At 43.2% G+C, this 27426-nt stretch overlaps 2 protein-coding genes across 10 annotated transcripts in view; one reads left to right on the plus strand and one right to left on the minus strand.

The window, feature by feature from the left end:
• The first annotated feature begins 211 nt into the window (after window positions 1-211).
• Window positions 212-5992, plus strand: LOC110531602 (INO80 complex subunit B). 2 transcript variants are annotated; one of them, XM_021614890.3, is made up of 5 exons: window positions 212-792; window positions 2365-2638; window positions 2917-3071; window positions 4569-4747; window positions 4953-5992. In XM_021614890.3, exons 1-5 carry the CDS (start codon window positions 750-752, stop codon window positions 5418-5420), a joined length of 1119 nt encoding a protein of 372 aa, XP_021470565.1. In that variant the 5' UTR covers window positions 212-749; the 3' UTR covers window positions 5421-5992. The 2 variants fall into 2 exon arrangements, with proteins under 2 accessions (XP_021470565.1, XP_021470566.1); XM_021614891.3 differs by having other exon boundaries at window positions 2917-3059.
• LOC110531601 (protein inturned) overlaps window positions 5991-27426 on the minus strand; it is a 41912-nt gene continuing 20476 nt past the window's right edge. For 2 of the 8 annotated variants that reach the window (XM_021614888.3, XM_021614885.3), the window contains exons 4-17: window positions 24426-24644; window positions 19056-19174; window positions 18532-18621; window positions 18027-18104; window positions 17594-17777; window positions 16895-16948; window positions 16560-16622; window positions 16014-16253; window positions 15548-15759; window positions 13482-13791; window positions 13203-13297; window positions 12817-13006; window positions 8513-8652; window positions 5991-7475 (exon numbers count right to left, since the gene is read on the minus strand). In XM_021614888.3, coding sequence (XP_021470563.3) covers window positions 7364-7475; window positions 8513-8652; window positions 12817-13006; window positions 13203-13297; window positions 13482-13791; window positions 15548-15759; window positions 16014-16253; window positions 16560-16622; window positions 16895-16948; window positions 17594-17777; window positions 18027-18104; window positions 18532-18621; window positions 19056-19174; window positions 24426-24644 — 2106 coding nt within the window. In that variant the 3' untranslated portion in view covers window positions 5991-7363. Of the gene's footprint in view, window positions 7476-8255; window positions 8656-12816; window positions 13007-13202; window positions 13298-13481; window positions 13792-15547; window positions 15760-16013; window positions 16254-16559; window positions 16623-16894; window positions 16949-17593; window positions 17778-18026; window positions 18105-18531; window positions 18622-19055; window positions 19175-24425; window positions 24645-27426 lie in introns of those variants that run through there. The other 6 variants (XM_021614887.3, XM_021614884.3, XM_090183682.1 and 3 more) reach the window with 3 other exon arrangements.

Below are 27426 nucleotides of genomic sequence, written 5' to 3' on the forward strand. Positions count from 1 at the left end.
TACTTTCAAGCCCTACATTACCCAGGGGTCAAAATAAGTATATAATTTTGAGATTACTGTACAAGTAATTATACGTATATCAACTAACTGCATGATGCAATTTAAAAAAAAATAATCCCTGATAATAAAATCGTAACAAATGATCTCCGATAATTTAATACTGAACCAGATCAACGTAACAGTCAAGGCTAGACAGTAATTCCACCGCCGCACCGGTGGGTGGCGGCAGCGTACCCGAATACACGTAAATAATCGTATTGAAACCCGCGAGGAAAATATTCCATTGCTGCTAGCACGTAGCTAGCTAGCTATTTGTTTTGATTTCTCGGGCTTGTGTATTTTCAAATAATAACTCAGTCATTACTGTCCCGTTTGTACAAATAACTAGCAACTTAACCGAAGGAGAGCAGCTGCATCCGCACCGTGAATCATTGATTTGTGAGCAACTAATTTATCTAAAGGCTAATGTTAGCTACAGTAGATAGCTAATCATTCCATCTAGCTAGTCAGTTGTTATTTGTCACATCAAACGTGCTTGCAACTGCGTTAGCTAGCAAAGTAGATGATTTTCAATTTACCAGGCTATCAAATCGTGTGAAAACTCTCGAGTAGGTTGCTCGTGCGTCGAGAAGCTATCGCGTTTGATAACACGACTTTTCCGCATATAGCTAGATCAAGGCCAACGACCTTGCTGTGATGTAAACTTGCAGAACACCTTTGCTTGTTTTGATTTACATATAGTCGTTTTAATGGGGAAAAGGAAAGACATGATCCACCCAAGGTTTCTTTTAGGTGAGTTTTTTTTAACAATTTTACTGTTATGTTATGTTTACTGTTACTGTTATGCTCCCACGACGCAAGCATGGCTGTTTTTATTTTAGTCCCCACCCCCTCTCTCTGTTACTGATCTAACCTGTAATCATCTGGATACAAATGCCTGGTTGGTTGTTTGTGAATTGAAGATTTGACACCATCATATTCACTTGCCATAAGAAGCGATTAGGAACAGTCCAGATGCCACTTGTCATTATTTTGAGTCATACATGGCATTATTATAATAATATATGCCACTAACAGTCATGCGGTAGAGCTGACCCTGCTTAGTCGACTGGTCAATACGCTGAGACTTCCTTAGTCAAGCATTCTCAAAAAAACTCCATGGTGCACAAGACACATAATATGCACGCAGCTCTCGCTCCCATGCCCTCCCTTTTCTTGATCTTCTTCTTCTTCTATTACAATTATTGTTATGATCATCATTATAATAGGTAATGTCATTATCATTAGTTGGTTTCTTGTATAACCACCATCGAGCCTTTAGGCCTTAGAGCCCGTCCTCTTTAGTCTTAGTACTGTAACTTACTTAGGTTTATTTCAATAAATAGGCTACTGTATCAATCAATGAATCGTTCGCTCATGTCATCATACAAGTCATTCACGCTTTGAAATGCAATTAAGCATTTTAGTTTTAAAATGAAATAAAAAAAGAAGCGAAACAATAAATAAACCGCAATTCACGAATGCATGCAACTGTTTATAGTCTGCTGTAATCAATGCTTCATAGACATTGACTGGTACATTTATACTTTATTTAGTGTAATTTACACTGTTCCAAATGGTAAGAAAAAATAATAATATTGTGATCTAAAAGCACCTGTTTGGTACCCGTGGTGTGTTACGGTGTTTGGAGTTGGTTATAACCAATTGATTCATGTGATTATGAGAGGTCAGGCCCTATTGGTCAAGTTCATGCAATGCATACATGTTTTACATAAAGAGAGTAGGGGTTGAGGGAATAGGGAATGATGTTCCTAAACAAATGAGGTATTTTTGGCCATTGGACTCCCCCTTGAGTCATTTGTGTGTCTTAGTTATTTCATCACACACTGCGCTTAAAGCATCAGAGAAGCTCAGTGCATATAGTTGATTTATTCAAACACATAGGGTGTGTCTATATATGAAAAAAATACATGTTTTAAAATTTTGAGCAGACTGGTCGAAAGAACAGAGCACTCTTTTTAAAAAATGTTTTTATTGTTGTGGACAACCATGCATACATTTTTTTTGATGGGTGGTCCCAGCAGAAATCAAACCCACGATCCTTGGTGTTGCAAGCGCCATGCTCTACCAACCGAGCCCATAACACCAGTGGAGGCTGCTGAGGGCTCATAATAATGGCTGGAATGGAGTGAAACCATGTGTTTGATGTATTTGATACCATTCCACCTTTTCTGCTCGAGCCATTACCTCGAGCCTGTTCTCCCCGATTAAGATGCCACCAACCTATGAACAGCACTTCTAAATAGGCCTGATTGTCTTTCTATCTATTTTGTCTACATCTTTATTGGTTATCTGTGACTACAGGTGATGGAGACCACCTGGGGTTACACAGCCTCCATAGGAGGAAACACAAGAAGCATAAGAAGCACAAGAAGAAGCATCACCGTGACGACGGACACAGCTCCTACTCCGAGGCCCTGGAGTCATCTTCTGGCATCCTGATCAAGCCCCCCACGCAGCTCCGACTCAAGCCCCCCACGCAGCTCCGACTCAAGCCCCCCACGCAGCTCCGACTCAAGCCCCCCACACAGCTTCGACTCAAGATCAAACTGGGAGGCCAAACGCTGGGGACCAAAAGGTGAGACCTCGCTGGCTTCTATTTTAAGAGTGACACAGAGACTACTGAGCTTAACAAGGGTGAGATTCTCAGAAAACATAAATATCATGGTTTGCCCAATGCCTACCAATGGTTTTAACATGGTCTTAGTGCTAAAGATATTCTTTATATTTTGGAGAAACTCACCCTGGCCCTGATCAGTTCCTATTGACTTCTGATGCAAAATATAGGTCCATCGTTCACGTGACCTGAAATTCTAACCCCGTTCTCGTTATCTCTCCTTTTTCTTAATGAACCAGTGTGCCAACATTCAGTGTGGTCCCTGGTGTAGCCCGCTCCCCGTCTCCTCTGATGATCGTGGACGATGATGACGACTCGGATGATGATGACGATGAGGAGCCTTCTGAGGGCGTCCCACTCGAGCAGTACCGGGCCTGGCTTGGTGAGTGCCAAGGTCTGTCTCTTACTCTCATCATGTCCAATCAATATAAAAGTCATTTCCTGTTTAAACTGATTGATTTACTACACACAGTGCCTTTAGAAAGTGTTCATACCACTTGACTTATTCCACATTTTGTTGTGTTACAGCCGGAATTCAAAATGTATTAAATAAAAAAAAATCTCACCCATCTACCCAATAATGACAAAGTGAAAACATGTTTTAAGAAACATAAGTATTCATACCCCTGAGTCAATAAATGTTAGAAACACATTTGGCAGTGATTATTGTGAGTCTTTCTGGGTACGTGTCTAAGAGCTTTCTACACCTGTATTATTTTCTGAATTCTTCAAGCTCAAATTGGTTGTTGATCATTGCTAGACAACCACCGAATCGTGCCATAGATTTTCAAGCAGATTTAAGTCTAAACTGTAACTCGACCACTCAGGAACATTTACTGTCTACTTGGTAAGCAACTCCAGTGTAGATTTGTGTTTTAGGTTATTGTCCTTCTGAAAGGTGAATTCATCTCCCAGTATCTGTTGGAAAGCTTACTGAACCAGGTTTTCCTCTAGGATTTTGTCTGTGCTTAGCTCCATTCCATTTATTTTTTCTATCCTGAAAAACTCCCCAGTCCTTAGAGATTACAAGCATATCCATAACATGATGCAACCACCACTATGCTAGAAAATATGGAGAGTGGTACTCAGTAATTTGTTGTATTGGATTTGCCCAAAAACATAATATTGCATTCAGGACAAAAAGTTAATTGCTTTGCCACATTTTTTCAGTGTTACTTTTTTTGCAAACAAGATGCATGTTTTGGAATATTCTTTATTCTGTACAGGCTTCCTTCTTTTCATTCTGTCAATTAGGTTAGTATTGTGGAGTAATTACAACATTGTTGATCCAGCCTCAGTTTTCTCCTATCACAGCCATTAAACTCTGTAACTGTTTTAAATTAACCATTGGCCTCAAGGTGAAATCCCTGAGCGGTTTCCTTCCTTTCTGGCAACTCAGTTAGGAAGGACACCTGTATATTTGTATTGACTGGGTGTATTGATACACCATCCAAAGTATAATGAATAACTTCGCCATGCTCAAAGGGATATTCAATGTCTGCTTAGATTTTTTTTAAATTTACCGATCTACCAATGGGTGCCCTTCTTGGCGAGGCATTGTAAAACCTCCCTGGTCTTTGTGGTTGAATCTGTTTGAAATTCACTGCGGGACTGAGGGACCTTATAGATAATTCTATGTGTGGGGTACAGAGATGAGGTAGTCATTCAAAAATCATGTTAAACACTTATTGCACACATAGTCCAATAAGTCCATGCAACTTATTGTGATACTTAAGCACATTTTTACTTCTGAACTGATTTAGGCTTGCTTTAACAAAGGAGTTGAATACTTATTGACTGAAGATATTTCAGCTTTATTTTTAATTAATTTGGATCGCAGCCATGTCATTCTAATATCTTGACCATGCACTTGTCTGTTTCTTGTCTCTAGATGAGGACAGTAACCTGGACCCGTCTCCTCTGCCAGACATGGACTCTGACTCCCTGGGGGGACTGGGGGGGCCGGTGGACGAGGAGGAGAAGTGGCTGGACGCCCTGGAGAAAGGAGAGCTGGACGACAACGGAGAGCTGAAGAAGGAGGTCGATGAGTCACTGCTCACAGCCAGACAGGTAACAGGGTCCGGACAGGCCTAGTCTAGTCTGACATGTAGAGTTCTGAGTTTTTCCTCCACCATGTGATTTAAGGTTACGATATGACCTGAGAAATTGCTAGTGGTTATAAACTTAGGTTACAGAAATGCCCTAACCCTATAGATTTAGGTCTACATCCTACTGTACCTGACTGTGTTTGTGTGTGTGTGCTTCTGTCTTACAGAAAGCCCTCCTGCATAAGCAACAGAACCAGCCTCTCCTGGAGCTGCCCATGGGCTACAAGGAGAAGGAGATGACCGCTGAGATGATGCAGAAGAGGGAGGAGCGTGCCCGCAAGAGGCGTCTGCAGGCTGCCAAGAAGGCAGAGGAGAACAAGAACCAGACCATTGAGAGGCTCACCAAGACCTCGAAGGCCAAGATCAAGAGCATGAGGGAACGCAAGTCCAAGCAGGCCCAGTGTCCCATGGTCCGCTACTGCGACTCGGCCCAGGGAATGGGGATTTCCTTTCCCAAGGGGGTGCTAGCCCCCACCCCTGCTCCCCCGTGCCCCCCTCCACCGGCACCGGTAGGGTGCGGAGTAAACGGGTGCAGTAATCTGAAGAGGTACTCGTGCTCCAAGACGGGGATCCCGCTCTGTAGTCTGGAGTGCTACAAGAAGAATCTGGTCCTTGTTGTGGAGAGCGTCACTTGAACTTGACCTCTTTGGAAGGTTTTGGCTTGCTGGCCGTACAGACTCTAGGGCTAAATCAAAGGACAAGGTGGATATTTTTTATTTAGCAGATTATAAAAATGCTTTCTTTTTTTTCTTGATATGTCCAGTAATTTGTCATTTCCTCTGCATTTCTGGTGGCAAACTAATGACATAATTATGTGTACTTACAAAAGAGATGAATGTTGTTCAAATCAATGCATCAGTCAGTCAGTCAAATTTAGCCCTGATAACACGCATCATAATAATGGAGGCTACAGCCACATTAGCCAGTTTGTATTTCATTTCTAGATCCTGTTTGTGGAAGTCCACGTGATGTAGATTGTATAAGAATTTAACAAGGTAACCTTGTTTTGTGAAATGAATCAGCTGAAGTAAATCAGCTTTTTCCTAAAATTACAGTGCTCGGTTGCCTGTTGATCATGAAGGACTTTCTTTTTTGTAAATATATCGTTAATGGTTTTGTATTCATTTAGGAAGCTGCAAAGCACTGTATAGCATCATGTTAACATGTTACACACTGTTTGATAAATTGAGAAAATGACCCCAGGAAACCAAAACAGGTTTTTATTTTAATCAACAGACTCAAAGGTGCATTTGTATCACAAATTATTTGACTTCTATGCAAAATACTGTACAGCTTAAATACAATACCACCCCCCCCCCCCCCACACACAATCAACAACATATAGGAATTTAACTCCACTTAAGGCGGTTGCCATGCCAATGTGGAGAGGCTAGCAAGCAAGAACAGTCACATTATTTGGTCAGGCACACTTAAAAGGTGCTACACATAGGATTTTTGCAGCTGGTGGACCAAAACCCAAAGTAAAGGCTCAAGTGCAATTCTCCGCCATGTTACGGGGAAATGGGATGAGGGGGAGTTTTGTTTTGAATGCAGCCTTAAGCTAGGTGAATTGCAAGATATTTCACAGAAATTTAGATTGTACAATGATTCCCTACACTATCCAGTGCTCGTTTTCACACAAACTGAAATTGAGCGAACAGTGTAGAATTTTTGCAACCAGGAAATGACAGAGGGATTTCCACTAGATAACACAGCCAAGTCAGAACAGCTTTCTCACTTTGACAACAGATGCTGCTCTGGCGGGTCAAAATGCAAAAATAAAAATCCAATGTGTAGCACCTTTAAATGAACAACAATGTCAGAATCACTGAACTAGAATGAGATTCTATTTCTACGGTCAGAACAGCAGCAAAATGCTTTCCCTGCAGCCTGTTTTCTGAGGTATTATTGAGTTTAGTGGCTTGTCCTACATGGCACACTATTCCCTACATAGTGCACTACATTTGACCAGATTCAAAAGCTGTGCACTCAATACGGAGTAGGGTGCCATTTCAGACACAAAATTGTTGCATCCAGTAAACCCAGGGCTTCGTTCAGTAGGCAAGTGTAGTGAGACGTTACAGATAGAAATGCAATGAATAGAGCTGACGTGATTCCTTACAATAATATTCTACATATCAGGCGTGTTTTTTCTATTTAATATATTTCTATCTGAATGTTCCACAGCGTTGTCCCCTGCTGTTCCACTGGAGCTGGTCCAAGTCTAACAGAGAACAACCTTGGTCTTTCCTTTCCTATCTGCTGTCAGGTGATCAATGTCTGTCTGGAACAAGACAAGTCTTAGTTCCCGCAATATCTCAGACAGACAGTAAGCAGGCGTTGAGGTCGACTATGAAACGTTGAAGACCAGGGTCGTGTTCATTAGGGTGTACTGTTGTAAAATATTTTGTGACGGGAAACAAACAAGCGGTTCTTATTGGAGTTCAGGTAGCCCCTCCCTGTTTCTATCAGTTTTCTTCCATTTGATGCCTAATGAAAAGAACCCAGGGTTGTGCACCGCTGTCTGTAGGTAGTAGTGTTATCAGAGTTCATTAAGAGACTGTTGGCAGACGGCTCGTCACAAGGCCAGGCCGAAAGATAGGCGGAAGGCCATCTCCACGGGAACCTCTGCCACGGAGTCATGAAAACACACATAGAATTCCTGAGGGACGGGTTCTAGAAGCATCCGGCTGGAACACAGAGACAACAGAGCTTCAAAGTGAGAAAGAGGAGGAAAATGGCAGAGTGGGTTTCTGGGGCATCCTAATAATATCTACATTCTCCTGAAGTGTGCACTTGTTCACTTCCCTTCATGGATTTTAAAGGAATTGACTGGTATATGGAAACACTCTCTAGCCCTTGCCTCCACCAATCCAATGCTTTTCATTTTGTGGGGAATAGTGAACGAGTGCACACTTCAGGAGAAAGGAGATATTATTGGGCCGCACCCAAGGCAGAGGAGCATAGGTAGGAGGACATAATTGCGAAGTGATTAAAAAAATTGAATAAAAAGCCCTAGAGGTCAAGAGAGTAGGCAATACAGGACCACCTTGATAAATGAAGATCTCTGCCCAGTATGCGTCTAACTGTCACTGAAACCTAAAACCCAGCTGTTACATGGTGATCTGCTACTCCAAGCCTCTCACTCAAAGTTAACTCCAGTGTTTTACTTCCTTTCTTTACTCTACCACCCAGACAGTTTTACTTCCCTTCTTTACCACTCAGACAGACCTCTCTCCCTGAGGGCCACCTGTAGTCTCTCTCACACACACAAAGGCGTCCAAAATCAACAGCCCGAGACAGAACCAAAGTGCCATCAGTCATTTCTACAAGGACAGACCACCATCCCTACACTAGAAACCCTACATTCATTACAGACATCACTCATAATGCTGCCAATGCACACAAAGCCATTATTCATAAACACTGACCCTGTATAGCAACAGAGGCTAAATAAATATCATAATAGGAGAATCAATCATATACAGTGGAGTTGGGTGGGCTGCCACACTATGTAAGCACAGACACAGTTGGCCTAGTCTTAATTGGCACCCTATTCCCCATATAGTACACTGAGCCGCTCTGGTCAAATCTAGTCTACAGCATATAGAGAATAGGGTACGTGACAAGACAAAGTGTTTCCTCATATAGTATATTGGCTAGGTCTCTAAATTGTGCACTACATAGGGAACAGGGTACCAATTTAGTATTTTGCACTGTCATATACCCTATCACCCAGTAGGTCATGGTAGGAGCAGGCTTCCTCTGGTCGGTCCAGTTCTCAGGTTTACACTGGAACAGAACCCCGTGTTCCTTCACTGGGCCCAGCCCATGGGTCCTCTGGGGTCTGTCTGTACCCCGCCTACCCTGCTAACAGAGATAAAAACACATTCATATAGACAGAGAAGTCTATGATTTTATACATAAACACTACCTTTGTTATTACAACTCTAGTCTCACATTGCCATACATCCCAAAAATCATCGTTGTCATACCTCCCTTGGAGGTATGGAGAATTTTGTATTGCAAAAACGGTTTGAATTGTTTGCTGGCTCCCAACTGCAAGATGTTTTTTTTTTGTACAATATATTTATTGGCATTTTTTTTAAACAATTTAACAATCATCAAAATATGACACAGATAATGCCCCGTTATTCCTCAACTGCAAGATTTGGATAGGATGTTAGATTTCAAGAACCCTCCCCCACACACCCATAGAAGGGGTGCTGTGTGTTCTGTGCATCACTGTTTTCCGTCTGGGTAGTTGTTCCCTATGCTAGTTTCAAGTGCTATTTTTTAAGTTATCAAGTGTGGCCGACAGTCTGCGATTTATACAGTGCCTTGCGAAAGTATTTGGCCCCCTTGAACTTTGAAGCCTGAAATGTGGCAAAAGGTCGCAAACAAAGATATAAAACTGTATTTTTTTGTGAAGAATCAACAACAAGTGGGACACAATCATGAAGTGGAACGACATTTATTGGATATTTCAAACTTTTTTAACAAATCAAAAACTGAAAAATTGGGCGTGCAAAATTATTCAGCCCCCTTAAGTTAATACTTTGTAGCGCCACCTTTTGCTGCGATTACAGATGTAAGTCGCTTGGGGTATGTCTCTATCAGTTTTGCACATCGAGAGACTGACATTTTTTCCCATTCCTCCTTGCAAAACAGCTTGAGCTCAGTGAGGTTGGATGGAGAGCATTTGTGAACAGCAGTTTTCAGTTCTTTCCACAGATTCTCGATTGGATTCAGGTCTGGACTTTGACTTGGCCATTCTAACACCTGGATATGTTTATTTTTGAACCATTCCATTGTAGATTTTGCTTTATGTTCTGGATCATTGTCTTGTTGGAAGACAAATCTCCGTCCCAGTCTCAGGTCTTTTGCAGACTCCATCAGGTTTTCTTCCAGAATGGTCCTGTATTTGGCTCCATCCATCTTCCCATCAATTTTAACCATCTTCCCTGTCCCTGCTGAAGAAAAGCAGGCCCAAACCATGATGCTGCCACCACCATGTTTGACAGTGGGGATGGTGTGTTCAGCTGTGTTGCTTTTACGCCAAACATAACGTTTTGCATTGTTGCCAAAAAGTTCAATTTTGGTTTCATCTGACCAGAGCACCTTCTTCCACATGTTTGGTGTGTCTCCCAGGTGGCTTGTGGCAAACTTTAAACAACACTTTTTATGGATATCTTTAAGAAATGGCTTTCTTCTTGCCACTCTTCCATAAAGGCCAGATTTGTGCAATATACGACTGATTGTTGTCCTTTGGACAGAGTCTCCCACCTCAGCTGTAGATCTCTGCAGTTCATCCAGGGTGATCATGGGCCTCTTGGCTGCATCTCTGATCAGTCTTCTCCTTGTATGAGCTGAAAGTTTAGAGGGACGGCCAGGTCTTGGTAGATTTGCAGTGGTCTGATACTCCTTCCATTTCAATATTATCGATTGCACAGTGCTCCTTGGGATGTTTAAAGCTTGGGAAATCTTTTTGTATCCAAATCCGGCTTTAAACTTCTTCACAACAGTATCTCGGACCTGCCTGGTGTGTTCCTTGTTCTTCATGATGCTCTCTGCGCTTTTAACGGACCTCTGAGACTATCACAGTGCAGGTGCATTTATACAGAGACTTGATTACACACAGGTGGATTGTATTTATCATCATTAGTCATTTAGGTCAACATTGGATCATTCAGAGATCCTCACTGAACTTCTGGAGAGAGTTTGCTGCACTGAAAGTAAAGGGGCTGAATAATTTTGCACGCCCAATTTTTCAGTTTTTGATTTGTTAAAAAAGTTTGAAATATCCAATAAATGTCGTTCCACTTCATGATTGTGTCCCACTTGCTGTTGATTCTTCACAAAAAAATACAGTTTTATATCTTTATGTTTGAAGCCTGAAATGTGGCAAAAGGTTGCAAAGTTCAAGGGGGCCGAATACTTTCGCAAGGCACTGTATATATTGAAATTGAGAGTGGATTACGCTGGTAAAGTCAAACGTCCTAGCACCTTCTAAACCGGGATCGAACCAGGGTCTGTAGTGACGCCTCTAGCACTGAGATGCAGTGCCTTAGACCGCAGCATGCTACAACCGAAAATATTGTAAAGATTGTCCATTATTTTGTTTTTGTAAGAACCAATAAAACATGCAACGGGAGAACCTATTCAAGTAAGTAAATACATTTTTTAAATGTTAAAAACAATGTATTATTAGCTAGCTATAGTAGGCACCTTTGCAGGCTAACTCGACTGAGCTGTCATCTAGCTAACTTTGCACACTCTTTAGCTAAGTTAATCAAATGTCATCAGCTAGCTAAATTCCTATTAGATCTCTATCTTGATGTAATCAGCTGTCAGTTAAGGCTACTGGATAGGGCAGGTAATTTTGTGGGAGGACATTCTCCTGTTCCAGTCCCTAGAGAGGACAACTTTGAGGAGAGAGATAATAGCAACATAATATTCAGTGCTGTCTAATTGGAGTATTCTGAAGCCTGTTTCTTTGTAATGTTTTCTGTCCACAGATAAGGGAAGCTGTGAAAGCCTGTTTGCAGATAAATATAGGTCCCAATAAATATCCCAAGAGACTAAGGGTATATCCTATATGTTAGCAAATGTTGTATACAAAATACAGTTAAAAATCACACACAATGTATAAACCTATTAGAATTGGAGCAGGGCAATCCTGCTAGAGGTCTGCTGGGTGTGCAGGGTTCTGTTTCAGCCCAGCAATAACACACCTGATTCAACATATCAAATCTAATGAGTTGATAATCAAGTGTGCTATTACTGGGTTCGAATAGAAGTCTGCTCACCTAGTGGATCAGGGATCAGTGGAGCAAGGTTGGCCAACGCTAGTATAGGGGATGCGCATTACAGGTAGCATTGTATTATTTTTTTGTATATATATATATATATATATATATATATATATATATATATACATATATATATATATTTTTTTTTTTCTGGCTTACGGCACCTGGTATTCCCATGCGGTCTCCCATCCCAGTACTAACCAGGCCCTGAACAGGTGTGTTCTGCTACTTCTTATCACCCTGCTCGCTTAACCTGCAGCGATCTAATAGGAAGTTAGCTAGCTGATGACATTGAATTAACTTAGTTTAACAGTGTGAAAAGGTAACTAGATAGCAGCTCAGTTGAGTTAGCCTACAGCCGCAACAATGTGTCAGAGGAAACACTGTTCGACTGATGTCCGGATTCAGCTTGCAGGCGCCCTGCCCTGTCACAAGGAGTCGCTAGAGAACGATGTGCCAAGAAAATCTCCACCGGCGAAACCCTCCCCTGCCCCGGACTGCGCTTGGCCATCCTGTCAAACAGCCTGGGATCAAAACCCAGGCTGGCTGTAGTGGCGCCTTGGCACTGCGGTCATTCATTCATTTTAGCAATGTTACATGCAAAATGATTGCAGTTGTTCCCATAGATAGACAGCACATGGTATCACTGAGCCTGGATAAGCTAGCGACTGGGCTAATACAGCTAACCTTTTAGGTCAATAATATGCTGTTTTTATTTAAAAAAAATGTGTAGGCTTTATAATGTTGAGAGAAATGTAACTAGCTAGTTAGTTATACCTAGGTAGCTTACAAGATTAGCTGACTTTTATCAAAACAAACCGCATTGTGGCTAGCTATTTATTGTCCCTCATGCTTTCCCTCAGGTCAGCATTGTAGGCCATTTCTCCCCTCTTGCTGCAGCTTTAGCACATCTCGAAATAACAGAAAATGTTGTCCCTACGTCACTAATTTGATTGGTTTGACGTGTTGCAAGGCGTCACTGATTTACAACGAGTTCCGACCCCTCTCTAGATGATTTCTGCCATGGAACATCCCCAGGCTTCCCATTTTAGGGAAGCCTAGTTCGCGACGAGGCTATTACAACTCAGACACATTGTTACATATGAGAATGTGTTGTGTGTGTGTGTGTGTGTGTGTGAGAGAGAGAGAAAGAAAGAGTGTGTCTGGGTATGTGCGTGCATGTACACACCCGTGTGTGTGTGTGTGTTTCGTATCTCACCCTGGACGTTAGACTCTGCTGGAAGGTGGCCCGTATGGAGAGGCAGCAGTGGTGGAAGTTACGTATGAGCTGAGGGTGGATGGAGCCGCTGAGCTGGGCCAGCTCCCTGTGTGTAGGAGCTATGAAGATGCCCTGTACTGTCTCCATCAGCACATAGTGGAACAGAGTGTTCTCTGCCCCAGATGTCAACCTGGGAACACAGCACAGAGAGAGAGTGGAATGGGATAGAATAGTAGAGAATGAATGGAATAGAAACGAATAGAATGGATGGAATAGAAAATAATGGAATGGAATAGAATGATAGAGAATGGAATAGAATGGGGCGTCAGACCATTATTACAACAAGGATAAACTAACTTCTAACATTGCTGGCCTGTTTCACTCACTTAATGGTGTGGTACATCTCCTCTGTCTCTCTCTCTGTCAGACTCTTCTTCAGGGTGCCCAGGTAGAATGGGTTAGGGTGCTTCATCTTGGGAATCTAGGGGAACAAATAGACAACAAAAGGTCCATTGGTAAATGACAAAAGCCATGGATTCCCACGCATACTGTGCTCACTAAAAACTATATTTTCTCCTAGTTGTGTATGCGTGTCTAACAAATGTAATGTATCAAAGTCAATACTGCTGATGGAACCTTAGCAATGGGGAAGGTTATGACGATACCTTGAAAATACTTCCACTGGCTCCACTCCCATCAGATCCACCCGAACCCAGCGAGTCTCTCCGCCCGTCCAGCTTCCGGGCTGAGTCCGGGGTGGAGTGTGGACTGAGCCCTGTCTGCCCTCCTACACCCCCCTCCGGCTGTCCCTCGCTCCCACTGTCCGACTGACTCCTCTGGGGGCTAGGTCTCCGGGCACCCCCTCCGAAGAGGCTCCTGCCCACTCCCTTCCCCCCTCCCTGGGTGGAGGACGGTGGCTTCACAGCCCCAGTCAGCTTACTGAGGACAGGGGACGATGCAGCCATGGTGTCCAACCTGAGGACCACAATGGAAGTAAGTATTCTGACCACTTTGTCTCATCCTGGAGGATTTTATACCAATGTCGGATCTTAATTTGATCACCCCTTTACAGTATAACTTCCCTGCAATGCAGGAAATGTAAAACTTGTAGTGTACAGTGCATTTGGAATGTATTCGGACCCGTTCACTTTGTTCACATTTTGTTACGTTACAATCTAAACACAATACTCGATAATAACAAATCAAAAACACGTTTTTTACATTTATTTAAAAAAAAAACTACTGAAATATCACATTTACAAAGGTATCCAGACCCCTTACTCAGTACTTTGTTGAAGCACCTATGGCAGCGATTACAGCTTCGAGTCTTCTTGGGTATGACGCTACAAGCTTGGCACACCTGTATTTGGGAAGTTTCTCCCATTCCTCTCTGCAGATCCTCTCAAGGTTGGATGGGAAGCGTTGCTGCCACTCCTGCGTTGTCTTGGCTGTGTGCTTAGGGCCGTTGTCCTGTTGGAAGGTGAACCGTCTCCCCAGTTTGAGGTCCTGAGTGCTCCGGAGCAGGGTTTCATCAAGGATCTCCCTGTAATTTCCTCGGTTAATCTTTCCCTCGATCCTGACCAGTCTGCCAGTCCCTGCCGCTGAAAAACATCCCCACAGCATGATGCTGCCACTACAATGCTTCACCATAGGGATAGTATTGGCCAGGTGATGAGCGGTGCCTGTTTTCCTCCAGACGGGACACTTGGAATTCTGGCCAAATAGTTCAATCTTGGTTTCATCAGACTAGAGAATCTTTTTTCTCATGGTCAGAGTCCTTTAGGTGCCTTCTGGCAAACTCCAAGCAGAGTGGCTACTGTCTGGCCACTACTATTAAGGCCTGATTAGTGGAGTACTGCAGAGATGGTTGTCATTCTAGAAGGTTCTCCCATCTCCTCAGAGGAACTCTGGAGCTCTGTTAGAGTGACCATCGGGTTCTTGGTCACCTCCCTGACCAAGGCCATTCTCCCCCGATAGCTCAGTTTCTTGGTGGTTCCAAACTTAATCCATTTAAGAATGATGGAGGCCACTGTGTTTTTTGGTACCCTTCCCCAGATCTGTGCCTCGACACAATCCTGTCTTGGAGCTCTACGTAAAATTCCTTCGACCTCATGGCTTGGTTTGGCTCTGACATGCACTGTCAACTGTGGGTTTACCACAGGTGGACTCCAATCAAGTTGTACAAACATCTCATGGATGATCAATGGAAACAGGATGCACCTGTGCTCAATTTTGAGTCTCATAGCAATGGGTCTGAATAGCTATGTAAATAAGGTATCTGTTTTTTATGTTTAATACATTTGCAAAATGTCTAAAAACAAGTTTTTGCTTTGTCATTATGGGGTATTGTTTGTAGATTGATGAGGGGGAAAAAGTATTTAATCAATTTTAGAATAAGGCTTTAATGTAACTAAGTGGAAAAAGTGAAGGGGTCTGAATACTTTCCGAAAGCACTGTATTCAAGGTTTAAAAAAGGCTTCTGAAGGTTGTAATTTCCACTTTGAAATGTCAGACTTGATTTTCCCTTACGAAAAAGGTATCAAACCCTACAAAAATGTACATTCATTAAAATTCACATTTCCTGTTGCTGCAAACTTATTTTCCAGGTGTAGCAAACTGGCTCAAATCAAGATCCTAAATGTGTATGTGTGATTTACAACTAAACTAAGGTTAATTTGTTGTAAAGTATTTAACTTAACAAACTAAACTTAACTATTAAACTAAAACTAACCTGTCCCGGGCAGAGGGGAGGAACCAGTCAGCACAAGAGAGGCAGGGTGCGGGCGGGGCGGCCAGGCGTTCCTCCACCCCTACGTCCAGCCCCTCCAGCTGCAGGAGGGTGGCCTTGACCTGGTCCACGTACACACAGTCAGGTCCCGGGGCCCCCAGGGCAGGGGACGCACAGCCCCCTGCCTCCAGGAGGACGCACTGCATGAAATGCCTCTGGGGGAGAAGGAGAGAGAATGTGTGGGTTCACAGAAATGTCTGGGTGGAAAAGGGTCAACTCACTAGATGGAAAAGGTTGATAGGTGTCTAAGTTGATAATGGCAGCCATCTTGGTCAGGGATCAAGTCTAACTGGATTAAGATGCATTTCTTCTTTTTAGTAATGCAGAAGAAAATAATGTGTTTCTAGAATGAAAGCTTTCCAGACCAAGATGGCCATCCTTTAGTGTTCTATTTAATACTACGATTTACCAGTCCCACTATGAGCAGGAAGTAGCGTCCCTGTGGCTGGCAGTAGCCGGGCCTGGTACAGTGGTTGTTATTGGTCTGTGTCTGGGTGTTCTGGGTGCGATGTTGTGGGAACACCTCTCTCCAGATGACCAGCTGGCCCACGCGCTGCTCTGCTGCCAGGGGGAGGAGACAGTAGTGCTGGCAGTACAGACAAACATCCAGCAGGTCCTCCTTGGGGAGGTGGTTGGCTATCAGGTAGCCCTGTAGAGAGACAGAGAACACAGACCCACAGGAACAAACACACACACGTAGACAAACAGAGAACACACACACAGGAACAAAAGAACGCACACACGCGCACACACACAGGGAATGAAGAAGTACAGCGTGTTATCCTGGGTGATGTTATGTGATTATATAGATAGCATTTAACTGGCTCTTTCTTCCTATCCATCCAAGGGTGTCTGTGAGGTGTTGGGCTTCACCGTGGGCCCAGGTGTCAAGTGTGTGTGGAAAGGACAGCGATCCAGCAGACAGGTGTCAGGTGTGTGTGTGTGTGACACCCACCTTGTAGAACAGACAGGAGCCCAGCGTCACGTAGAGACGCCTCATGCCATAGAAGTCTTCTGACTGAGAGAGAGAGAGAGGACTATCTTCATTATCAGTTTCAGAAGGTCAGACATGAATGATTAAGTGATTAAGTAGCCTGCTGCTCTCTCTCTCTCTCTCACTGGCTCATTAAATATCCACAGGCAGGTCCAGAAATAGACTCACCTTCTCCTCTCACTACTAGGCCCAACAGAGGGAAGGAGACAGCTGGTGGCTCTGTTTAATGAAATGGCACCCTACTCCCTATAAAGTGCACTGATTTGACCAGAGTCCTATGTAACGATTTGACTTACCATTTCTCCAAAATCTGACGATTCAAAGTCTGAGAGAACAGTGTCAACCTCCATCTGTGAATAGACAGACGAGACGATCAATAGAATTCTGACATACAATTGTAATTTTACAGCACAGATGTAGTGACTTATTTCTGCATTAACAATGGCTGCAGAGTCAACCATGCTCTGGAGCATCTCGCATTGGAAAAGAGTCTGAGCAGAAAACTGGTTGGCAGGATCCCTTGTAATTTTTACCGCCAGACAGCAGAGGGCAGCAAAGACAAGACATAAATCAATAAAGACATCCAAGATCATGGATGGGCAAATCCAGTCCTCAGGGCCTGATTGGTGTCACACTTTTGCCCCAGTCCCAGCTAACACACCTGACTCCAATAATCAACTAATCATGATCTTCAGATTAGAATGCAATTAGTTAAATCAGCTGTGTTTTGCTAGGGATGGGGGGAAATAGTGACACCACTCCAGCCCCAGAGGACTGTAGTTGCCCATCCCTGATCAAGATTGCAAAAAAGCCCAGTCATATTATAGCAAGAGCAAATTCCTAAACTTATCACTGACATGCGAGTCTAAAACACTTTTCATAGGACAAGAAAAGTAGTTAAAGCATGAGAAAGCACAAACACCAAATGGTGAAGACACAAATGAACAGGAAGTGCTTCATCACATCCATGGCCCGAAGCTGTGGCCCATGCAGACCTTTATCTCAGGAGGCAGGGTGAGCCATCGGACCGCCGGCAGTCCGTCCAGGAAGAGAGTCTCCGAGACATCAGGGGGCGTGGCCACGGAGCTGCCACTCAACCTGGAGGGGTGGATCAGCTGCTGGAAGAACAGGCAGAAGAAATGGTCCAGTCTGGGAGCGTGGTCCACCTGGCAAAATGCACTGAGGAGGAGAGGATGAAAAGATGGAGGGAGAGATGGAGGATGGGAAGAGGTGGAGGGAAAGAAGCCTATTTAGGTTTGATGTAATATAACAGCATCAAATGGGAAGCCAGAAAGACTGGAACTGCTTGAACCGGGAAATCAAACTAGCGTCCGAAATGGCACCCTATACCCTACATAGTGCACTACTTTTGGTCAAATTTAGGATGCATCCCTAGTCAATGACCAGGACTGGAGACCGTCAACAGACCTGCCCAGAGAGCCATACATCACGTTGAGAGTCCTGACCACACCTCCCAATACCGTCTGCAGAGAGAGCAGAGGAACCCTGAAGAAAACAAGAGAACATAACACACAGTCAACGAGGAGGAGGAGATCAAACATATTATTAGGGCACATGGTCAAGAAAAGCTATAACATTTAGCTGACATGTGATTGAGTGAGACGGTGTATTGAATATGGAAGTATGTATTTGATGCTATGATTGACTTCGGATGACTTTGATGTGTTGATACCACAGGAGGTTGGTGGCACCTTAATTGGGGAGGACGGGCTCTTGGTAATGGCTGGAGCCGAATAAGTGGAATGGTTTCAAATACATCAAACACATGGTTTCCACATGGTTTCCACATGGTTTCCACATGGTTTCCACATGGTTTCCACATGGTTTCCATGTGTTTGATGCCATTCCATTTACTCCATTCCAGACATTATTATGAGCCATCCTCCCCTCTGCAGCCTCCACTGGTCGGTACCTCTCAGCAGGCAGGCCGATCACCAGCAGGTTGTTGCTCTCCTTCCAGTAGCCCACATGGACCAGCTGTTTACGGAGCAGCAGAGACGAGCTGATGAGAGGGGGATGGGAGGGGAGGAGGAGAAAGAAAAAGAGAAGACGGGTAGAGTGCAGACAAAAAAAGAGGGGGAATAAGACAGAAGAGGAGAGGAGGGGGAGGAGAAGGCAGAAGGTTAGAGCACAGAAAAGAAAGAGGAGGAGAGGAAAGCGAGAGGAAGAACCGGAGCAGGAGAAAAGATAGAGAAGAAATATAACCATGGCAGGAATTTCCATTTTTAGTAGTTCGTATATTTAATTGGGGCTTTGTATATTCACTACCTCCGTGGCAGTCTTACCTGACTAACCTAACCCTTTATTTGCTGTTCCCAATAAACTTCTTCAGTATTTCTGGAGGCCACGGCAAACAGGAAGTGGACATTTTCTTATTTCCTTGGAATTCTTACTGAGCTCCCACAATATGTATATGATTGTACAGACTTTGTTTACCTGACTATCTGTCCCCCGGTGACATTCTCCAGCATGTCACACAAAGTGAGGAAGATCCCTCGGACTCCCTTCAGCTGGCTGGACGCCTCAGAAACAGGGTACTGGTACAGGATCTCTTGCTGAGAAAGTACACAGACAGACAGTCTGTTAGAGAAGACAGAGCACGGGGCAGGCTCCCCTGTATTGTCTGAGCCGACTACTTCAGGAGAGGGCCGGGGGGAGTTTGGGCCGACCACCTTGGACAATGGCTGGGGGGGGGGGGGGGGGGGGGGTGAATGAGGAGTAGGGCTAACTATCAGCTTCCACCCTATTGCTTTCACCTGTCAAGTCTGTCAAGTCCTCCTTTTTCCATGAAAATAAATAGAAAAACACTCACACTGTGTGTGTACCCACAGAAACACAGATTTCAAAATGCACACACACAGGCTACACACAACAACTTCTGTCATTTCTCCTACTCTACAATCGGCGGACAAGCGGATGTGTTTTCGAATTCCAAGTTCTGAGAGAGAGTACTGGTGTAGAGAGAGAGAGAGAGAGAGAGATAAATGGTGTAGAGAGAGAGAGAGAGAGAACTGGTGTAGAGAGAGAGAGAGAGAGTACTGGTGTAGAGAGAGAGAGATAGAGAGATAGATAGAGAGAGAGAACTGGTGTAGAGAGAGAGAGATAGAGAGATAGATAGAGAGAGAGAACTGGTGTAGAGAGAGAGAGAGAGAGATACATGGTGTAGAGAGAGAGAGAGAGAGAGAACTGGTGTAGAGAGAGAGAGAGAGTACTGGTGTAGAGAGAGAGAGAGAAAGCGGGAGAGAGAGAGAGTACTGGTGTAGAGAGAGAGAGAGTACTGGTGTAGAGAGAGTACTGGTGTAGAGAGAGAGAGTACTGGTGTAGAGAGAGAGAGTACTGGTGTAGAGAGAGAGAGAGTACTGGTGTAGAGAGAGAGAGAGTACTGGTGTAGAGAGAGAGAGAGAGAGAGAGAGAGAGAGAGAGAGTACTGGTGAAGAGAGAGAGAGAGAGAGAGAGTACTGGTGTAGAGAGAGAGAGAGAGAGAGAGTACTGGTGTAGAGAGAGAGAGAGAGTACTGGTGTAGAGAGAGAGAGAGAGTACTGGTGTAGAGAGAGAGAGAGAGTACTGGTGTAGAGAGAGAGATAGTGTACTGGTGTAGAGAGAGAGAGAGTACTGGTGTAGAGAGAGAGAGTACTGGTGTAGAGAGAGAGAGAGTACTGGTGTAGAGAGAGAGAGAGTACTGGTGTAGAGAGAGAGAGAGTACTGGTGTAGAGAGAGAGAACTGGTGTAGAGAGAGAGAGAGAGATAACTGGTGTAGAGAGAGAGAGAGAGAAAACTGGTGTAGAGAGAGAGAGAGAGAGAGAGAGTACTGGTGTAGAGAGAGAGAGAGTACTGGTGTAGAGAGAGAGAGAATGAATCCCATGAAGAGTTGACATTCTATATAACTGGCAGTAATACATCGTGTAACAATCATCCATGTACGTGTTGTTGTTGATTTACTAGCCATTCTGTTTTTATTTCATTAAATGTAATCAACCGAAGATTCCACCATATAACAACGGTAGTGTTGTACCTGTATACATGATTACACAGTATGTACAGTTGAAATCGGAAGTTTACATACACTTAAGTCAGTAAAACTTGTTTTTCAACCATGCCACAAATTTCTTGTTAACAAACTATAGTTTTGGCAAGTAGGTTAGGACATCTACTATGTGACACAAGCATGACACAAGTCATTTTTCCAACAATTGTTTACAGACAGATTATTTCACTTATAATTCACTGTATCACAATTCCAGTGGGTCAGAAGTTTACATACACTAAAGTTGACTGTGCTTTTAAACAGCTTGGAAAATTCCAGAAAATGATGTCATGGCTTTAGAAGCTTCTGATAGGCTAATTGACATCATTTGAGTCAATTGGAGGTGGACCTGTGGATGTATTTCAAGGCCTACCTTCAAACTCAGTGCCTCTTTGCTTGACATTATGGGAAAATCAAAATAAATCCGCCAAGACATCAGAAAAAAATTGTAGACCTCCACAATCTGGTTCATCCTTGGGAGCAATTTCCAAACGCCTGAAGGTACCACCTTCATCTGTACAAACAATAGTACGCAAGTATAAACACCATGGGACCATGCAGCTGTCATACCGCTCAGGAAGGAGACACGTTCTGTCTCCTAGAGATTAATGTACTTTGGTGCAAAAAGTGCAAATCAATCCCAGAACAACAGCAAAGGACCTTGTGAAGATTCTGGAGGAAAACAGGTACAAAAGTATCTATATCCACAGTAAAACGAGACCTATATCGACATAATCTGAAAGGCCGCTCAGCAAGGAAGAAGCCACTGCTCCAAAACCTCCATAAAAAAGCCAGACTATGGTTTGCAACTCCACATGGGGACAAAGAGCGTACGTTTTGGAGAAATGTCCTCAAATTCTCTAAAACAAGTTTGGAGTCGGCTTAACATTCAATTATTTGGCAACAGCTCTGGTGGACATTCCTGCAGTCAGCAGGCCAATTGCACGCTCCCTCAAAACTTGAGACATCTGTGACATTGTGTTGTGTAACAAAACTGCTAATTTAGAGTGGCCTTTTATTGTCCCCAGCACAAGGTGCACCTGTGTAATGATCATGCCGTTTAATCATCTTCTTGATATGCCACACCGGTCAGGTGGATGGATTATCTTGGCAAAGGAGAAATGCTCACTAACAGGGATGCAAGCACATTTGTGCACAACATTTGAGGGAAATAAGATTTCTGGGATCTTTTATTTCAGCTCATGAAACATGGAACCAACACTACATGTTGCATTTATATTTTTGTTCAGTGTACTTTACTTTCCCACAGAGCAAGAAAACCTAGCCCTTCACTACAGGTCCTCTGACCTCTGCTGAGTCTGCTCCAGCATGGCTGCCTTCCGCAAAGCTAAAGGGACAGTTTCCCGGACACAGTTTAGGCTCATTGCTAGACTTTGTCAATTGAGCATGCTTTTTATGTCACGAAAAGTCTTGTTCTGTGTGAGGGAAAACTGTCCCAAAAAGTGTAAATAGTTATTATGTACAGTGGGGCAAAAAAGTATTTAGTCAGCCACCAATTGTGCAAGTTCTCCCACTTAAAAAGATGAGAGAGGCCTGTAATTTTCATCATAGGTACACTTCAAACATGACAGACAAAATGAGAAAAAAAATAAATAAATAAAAAAACAGGAAAATCACATTGTAGGATTTTTAATGAATTTATTTGCATATTATGGTGGAAAATAAGTATTTGGTCAATAACAAAAGTTTCTCAATACTTTGTTATATACCCTTTGTTTGCAATGACAGCGGTCAAACGTTTTCTGTAAGTCTTCACAAGGTTTTCACACACTGTTGCTGGTATTTTGGCCCATTCCTCCATGCAGATCTCCTCTAGAGCAGTGACGTTTTGGGACTGTTGCTGGGCAACACGGACTTTCAACTCCCGCCAAAGATTTTCTATGGGGTTGAGATCTGGAGACTGGTTAGGCCACTCCAGGACCTTGAAATGCTTCTTACGAAGCCACCCCTTCGTTGCCCGGGCGGTGTGTTTGGGATCATTGTCATGCTGAAAGACCCAGCCACATTTCATCTTCAATGCCCTTGCTGATGGAAGGAGGTTTTCACTCAAAATCTCACGATACATGGCCCCATTCATTCTTTCCTTTACACGGATCAGTCGTCCTGGTCCCTTTGCAGAAAAACAGCCCCAAAGCATGATGTTTCCACCCCTATGCTTCACAGTAGGTATGGTGTTCTTTGGATGCAACTCGGCATTCTTTGTCCTCCAAACACGACGAGTTGAGTTTTTACCAAAAAGTTATATTTTGATTTCATCTGACCATATGACATTATCCCAATCTTCTTCTGGATCATCCAAATGCTCTCTAGCAAACTTCAGACGGGCCTGGACATGTACTGGCTTAAGCAGGGGGACACATCTGGCACTGCAGGATTTGAGTCCCTGGCGGCGTAGTGTGTTACTGATTGTAGGCTTTGTTACTCTGGTCCCAGCTCTCCAGGTCATTCACTAGGTCCCCCCGTGTGGTTCTGGGATTTTTGCTCACCGTTCTTGTGATCATTTTGACCCCACGGGGTGAGATCTTGCGTGGAGCCCCAGATCAATGGAGATTATCAGTGGTCTTGTATGTCTTCCATTTCCTAATAATTGCTCCCACAGTTGATTTCTTCAAACCAAGCTGCTTACCTATTGCAGATTCAGTCTTCCCAGCCTGGTGCAGGTCTACAATTTTGTTTCTGGTGTCCTTTGACAGCTCTTTGGTGTTGGCCATAGTGGAGTTTGGAGTGTGACTGTTTGAGGTTGTGGACAGGTGTCTTTTATACTGATAACAAGTTCAAACAGGTGCCATTAATACAGGTAACGAGTGGAAGACAGAGGAACCTCTTAAAGAAGAAGTTACAGGTCTGTGAGAGCCATAAATCTTGCTTGTTTGTAGGTGACCAAATACTTATTTTCCACCATAATTTGCAAATAAATTCATTACAAATCCTACAATGTGATTTTCTGGATTTTTTTTCTCATTTTGTCTGTCATAGTTGAAGTGTACCTATGATGAAAAGTACAGGCCTCTCTCATCTTTTTAAGTGGGAGAACTTGCACATTGGTGGCTGACAAAATACTTTTTTGCCCCACTGTATCTATGAGGTGTGAGTCCCCCCCCCCCCCTACAATGTAAAACACATTGAGCACTTGGAAAAGCGTCATATAATCCAATTAATATATTGTATTGAAGTCAGTGAAATTAACGTTAATCACTTCAATCCTTGTGCAATTATTGACATGTATTTATCCCATTACTAATGTAATGGTTTTGTATCGTCAGGGGAGATATTATCAAAAGGAACTAAATTTATTCTTCACACCTTTCCCCCGTTTCTATTTTTCCACTGTGTATGTGTGTGTTTGTGTGTGTGTGCCTGTACATTTTGGATGTTGTTATAAAGAGGCAAAGGCCCTGGATCTGAAAGCCTACCAGAGTGGTAGTTCTGTTCTCTAAAGCTTCTGCTTTGTGTCAGAAAAAAAGTTTGTTGGCACACTGTGTTAAGTGCTAAGGAATTTCCTACATGGGTATTTTTTATTTATTACATTTAATGACTCAATGCAGTCAAGTACTCATTTATTGAGTGTATAAAAATGAACTGCATCCATGAGGTGCTTTTCACTGGGTCTGAAGAAAGCACTTAGCTAACATTGAACTACAGTTAGACGCACAATACGTTTTAAATTTCATTTCGGGTTTTGTTTCTTGGTCGAATGTGTTCGTACCAAGCAGTGCACTATATAGGGAATAGGGTGCATTTCTGAGACCTACTGAACTGACCTCTTCCAGGGGGGAGTCTGAGTCCAGTTTGAGTGACAGGTACATGACGATGTGAGGGATGTGTCCTATAGACATCTGGAGCTCCACCGTGTCCTCGCCCCACAGCAGACGCACCAGCTGGCTGACCGGGGGAGAGGGCCTGAGCCTGGGGGCAGAGGACACGTCCACACCCCCCTCCCCTGGTCCTCTTGCACTGGCTGTCACCAGGGTCAGTTTCACCTGGGCGGGAGGGGGAGAAGAAGAAGGAAGAAAGAAAGAAAGAAAGAGAGAGAGTGGGGGGAATAGGCAAAGAAAGAAAGAGGCAGAAAGAAAGAAAGAGAGAGAAGGGAGAGAGAGACAAAGCAAGTTAGCTATCCAAAGAGATCATCATCATATTTCCACCACATTCTACATAGTTTTTCCTTTCTGAACACTTTAAAAAAGACCCGTTGTGGGTTTGGCTACAGAACATAAGCCAGCAGTGAGTTTGTACGAGTCTGAAGAATCACTGTTGGCAAGAATCAGCATGGGAACTACACTGTGATCATAATATGGTCATAAACAGCATTTTATCCCGTCCATTAGGGCTGCAGCTTAACTCATGCGCTCCCCATTTCATGGTTTGGCCTGGCGCTACAGGAAAGGGTTCAGTTAAATCCCGTATACAGAGCCATCAGTGATGTGATTTACTTAGGAAAAGAGGAAGGAGCGTAAACAGAATAATGTTGATTGTCAGAGAGAGATTATATTCCTCCTGACCACTGAAAGTGAAGCGACATGGTGTGTGTGTGAATCAGAAACAGATCCCACCACAAGGCAGGCCCCAGAACAGTGACAGAAGAACATAGAGCTGCACAACCCTCTGTAATTCTCAGAGCTCATTCCACACTGTACAACACACACACACACTTTACAAACCAACCCAGGCAGACAGGCACACAAATGGAAACACATACAGAAACAGTATGGTGGAGATTCATGCTTGACAAATTTATAGATGAATATTATTGTCTGTCATTCTCACATTTCAACACAGACCCTAAATACTATGGCCTACATACACGCAGCCTCAAACTCAAACACACTGTACAAATGCCGAAAAGAATTGTGTAGACACACACACACACACACACACTAGATGCACATACGCACCGGGCTGGCTCTGGGAAGTAACCTGTCACCACTTGAGAGGTCTGCTAAGGATTTCTGGTTGACTTTAATCAAGACAAATCAGGACCAGAGACCAGATGTGTGTGTGTGTGTGTGTGTGTGTGTGTGGATGCGTCTTCAACACTGACAATGGTCTGATTCTCTCTCCAAGAACTGTTCACTGCCCTAATGGATTACAAATGAATGGACTGGTGTCAGAAAAATGGTAGAAAGTCCATGCTTACACCAATCCAACGTTGTTGATTTGCGTAGTTTTTCATTTTGTTAGGATCCCCCTTAGCCGACGCCAATGGCAACAGCTGGTCTTACTGGGGTCCCACATAACGGGAAAATACATTACAGACAAAATACTTTACAATTTACATACATTTAAAAACATGAAGATGTAGTGTGTGTGCATCTAGCAGTTACACGTACATGTCAGTACGTACACACAAAAAGTAGGCCACATTGGGGGGAAAGAGGTGTTCCTTTATTTGTTTTTTGAAACCAGGTTTGCTGTTCGCTTGCACTATATGAGATGGAAGGGAGTTCTATGCAATCATGGCTCGGTATAATACTGTACGTTTCCTTGAATTTGCTTTAGACCTGGGGACTGTGAAACGACCCCTGGTGGCATGTCTGGTGGGGTAAGTGTGTGTGTGTCCTTGCTGTGTGTAAGTTGACTACGCAAACAATTTGGAATTTCGAACACGATTGTTTCTTACAAAAACAAGAAGCGATGTGGTCTGTCTTTCCTCGACTCTTAGCATGCATAGTATAGTATAGCATAGTAGGTCACCCCTGTGTCTCAGCTGGTACAGGCAACTCTGGGTCTTCCTTTCCTGAGGCGGTCCTCATGAGAGCCAGTTTCATCATAGAGCTTGATGGTTTTTGCCACTGCACTTGAAGAATCTTTCAAAGTTCTTGAAATTTTCCAAACTGAATGACCATGTCTTCAAGTACTGATGGTCTGTTGTTTCTCTTTGCTTATGTGAGCGGTTCTTGCCATAATATGGACTTAGTCTTTTACCAAATAGGGATATCTTCTGTATACCACCCCTACCTTGTCACAACACAACTGATTGGCTCAAACGCATTAAGATGTAAAGAAATTCCAAAAATGAACTTAACAATACACACCTGTTAAATGAAATGCATTCCAGGTGACTACCTTGTGAGGCTAGTTGAGAGAATGCCAAGAGTGTGCAAAGCTGTCATCAAGGCAAAGGGTGGCTACTTTGAAGAATCTCAAATATAAAATAATGTAAAAAAAAAACTTTTTTGTTACTAGATGATTCCATATGTGTTATTTCATAGTTTTAATGTCTTCGCTATTATTCTACAAAGTAGAAAATAGTCAAAATAAATAAAAACCCTTGAATAAGTAGCTGTGTCCAAATTTTTGACTGGTACTTTATTTAAATAAGGTATTTCTGTTTTTTATTTTTAACCCATTTGCAAAAATGTCAAAGTCAAGGGGTCTGAATACTTTCCGATAGTATTGAACTTCATTCAATTTATCGAATCAGTTATCGTTTTCTTGCTCAAACCGTGAACAACACCTGTCAAACTCAAACATTTCTCTCAAAACACAGGGATGTCTATTTTTTTTATGTAACCTTTATTTAACTAGGGAAGTCAGTTAAGAACAAGGGCTAGGCCCTTTTTTTTTTCTCAATTTCCGCCTGTCTGACGTGCCCAAAGTAAACTGCATGTTGCTCAGGCCCTAAAGCCAGGATATGCATATAATTGGTACCATTGGAAAGAAAACACTTTGAAGTTTGTAGAAATGTTAAAATAATGTAGGAGACTATAACACAATAGATATGGTAGAAAGAAAAACCAACCAGAATTGTTCTTTTGAGAGTCC

Source organism: Oncorhynchus mykiss, chromosome 9, assembly GCF_057628025.1.
Source record: "Oncorhynchus mykiss isolate SJ-2025 chromosome 9, ASM5762802v1, whole genome shotgun sequence".
NCBI classification, from domain to species: Eukaryota; Metazoa; Chordata; class Actinopteri; order Salmoniformes; family Salmonidae; genus Oncorhynchus; species Oncorhynchus mykiss.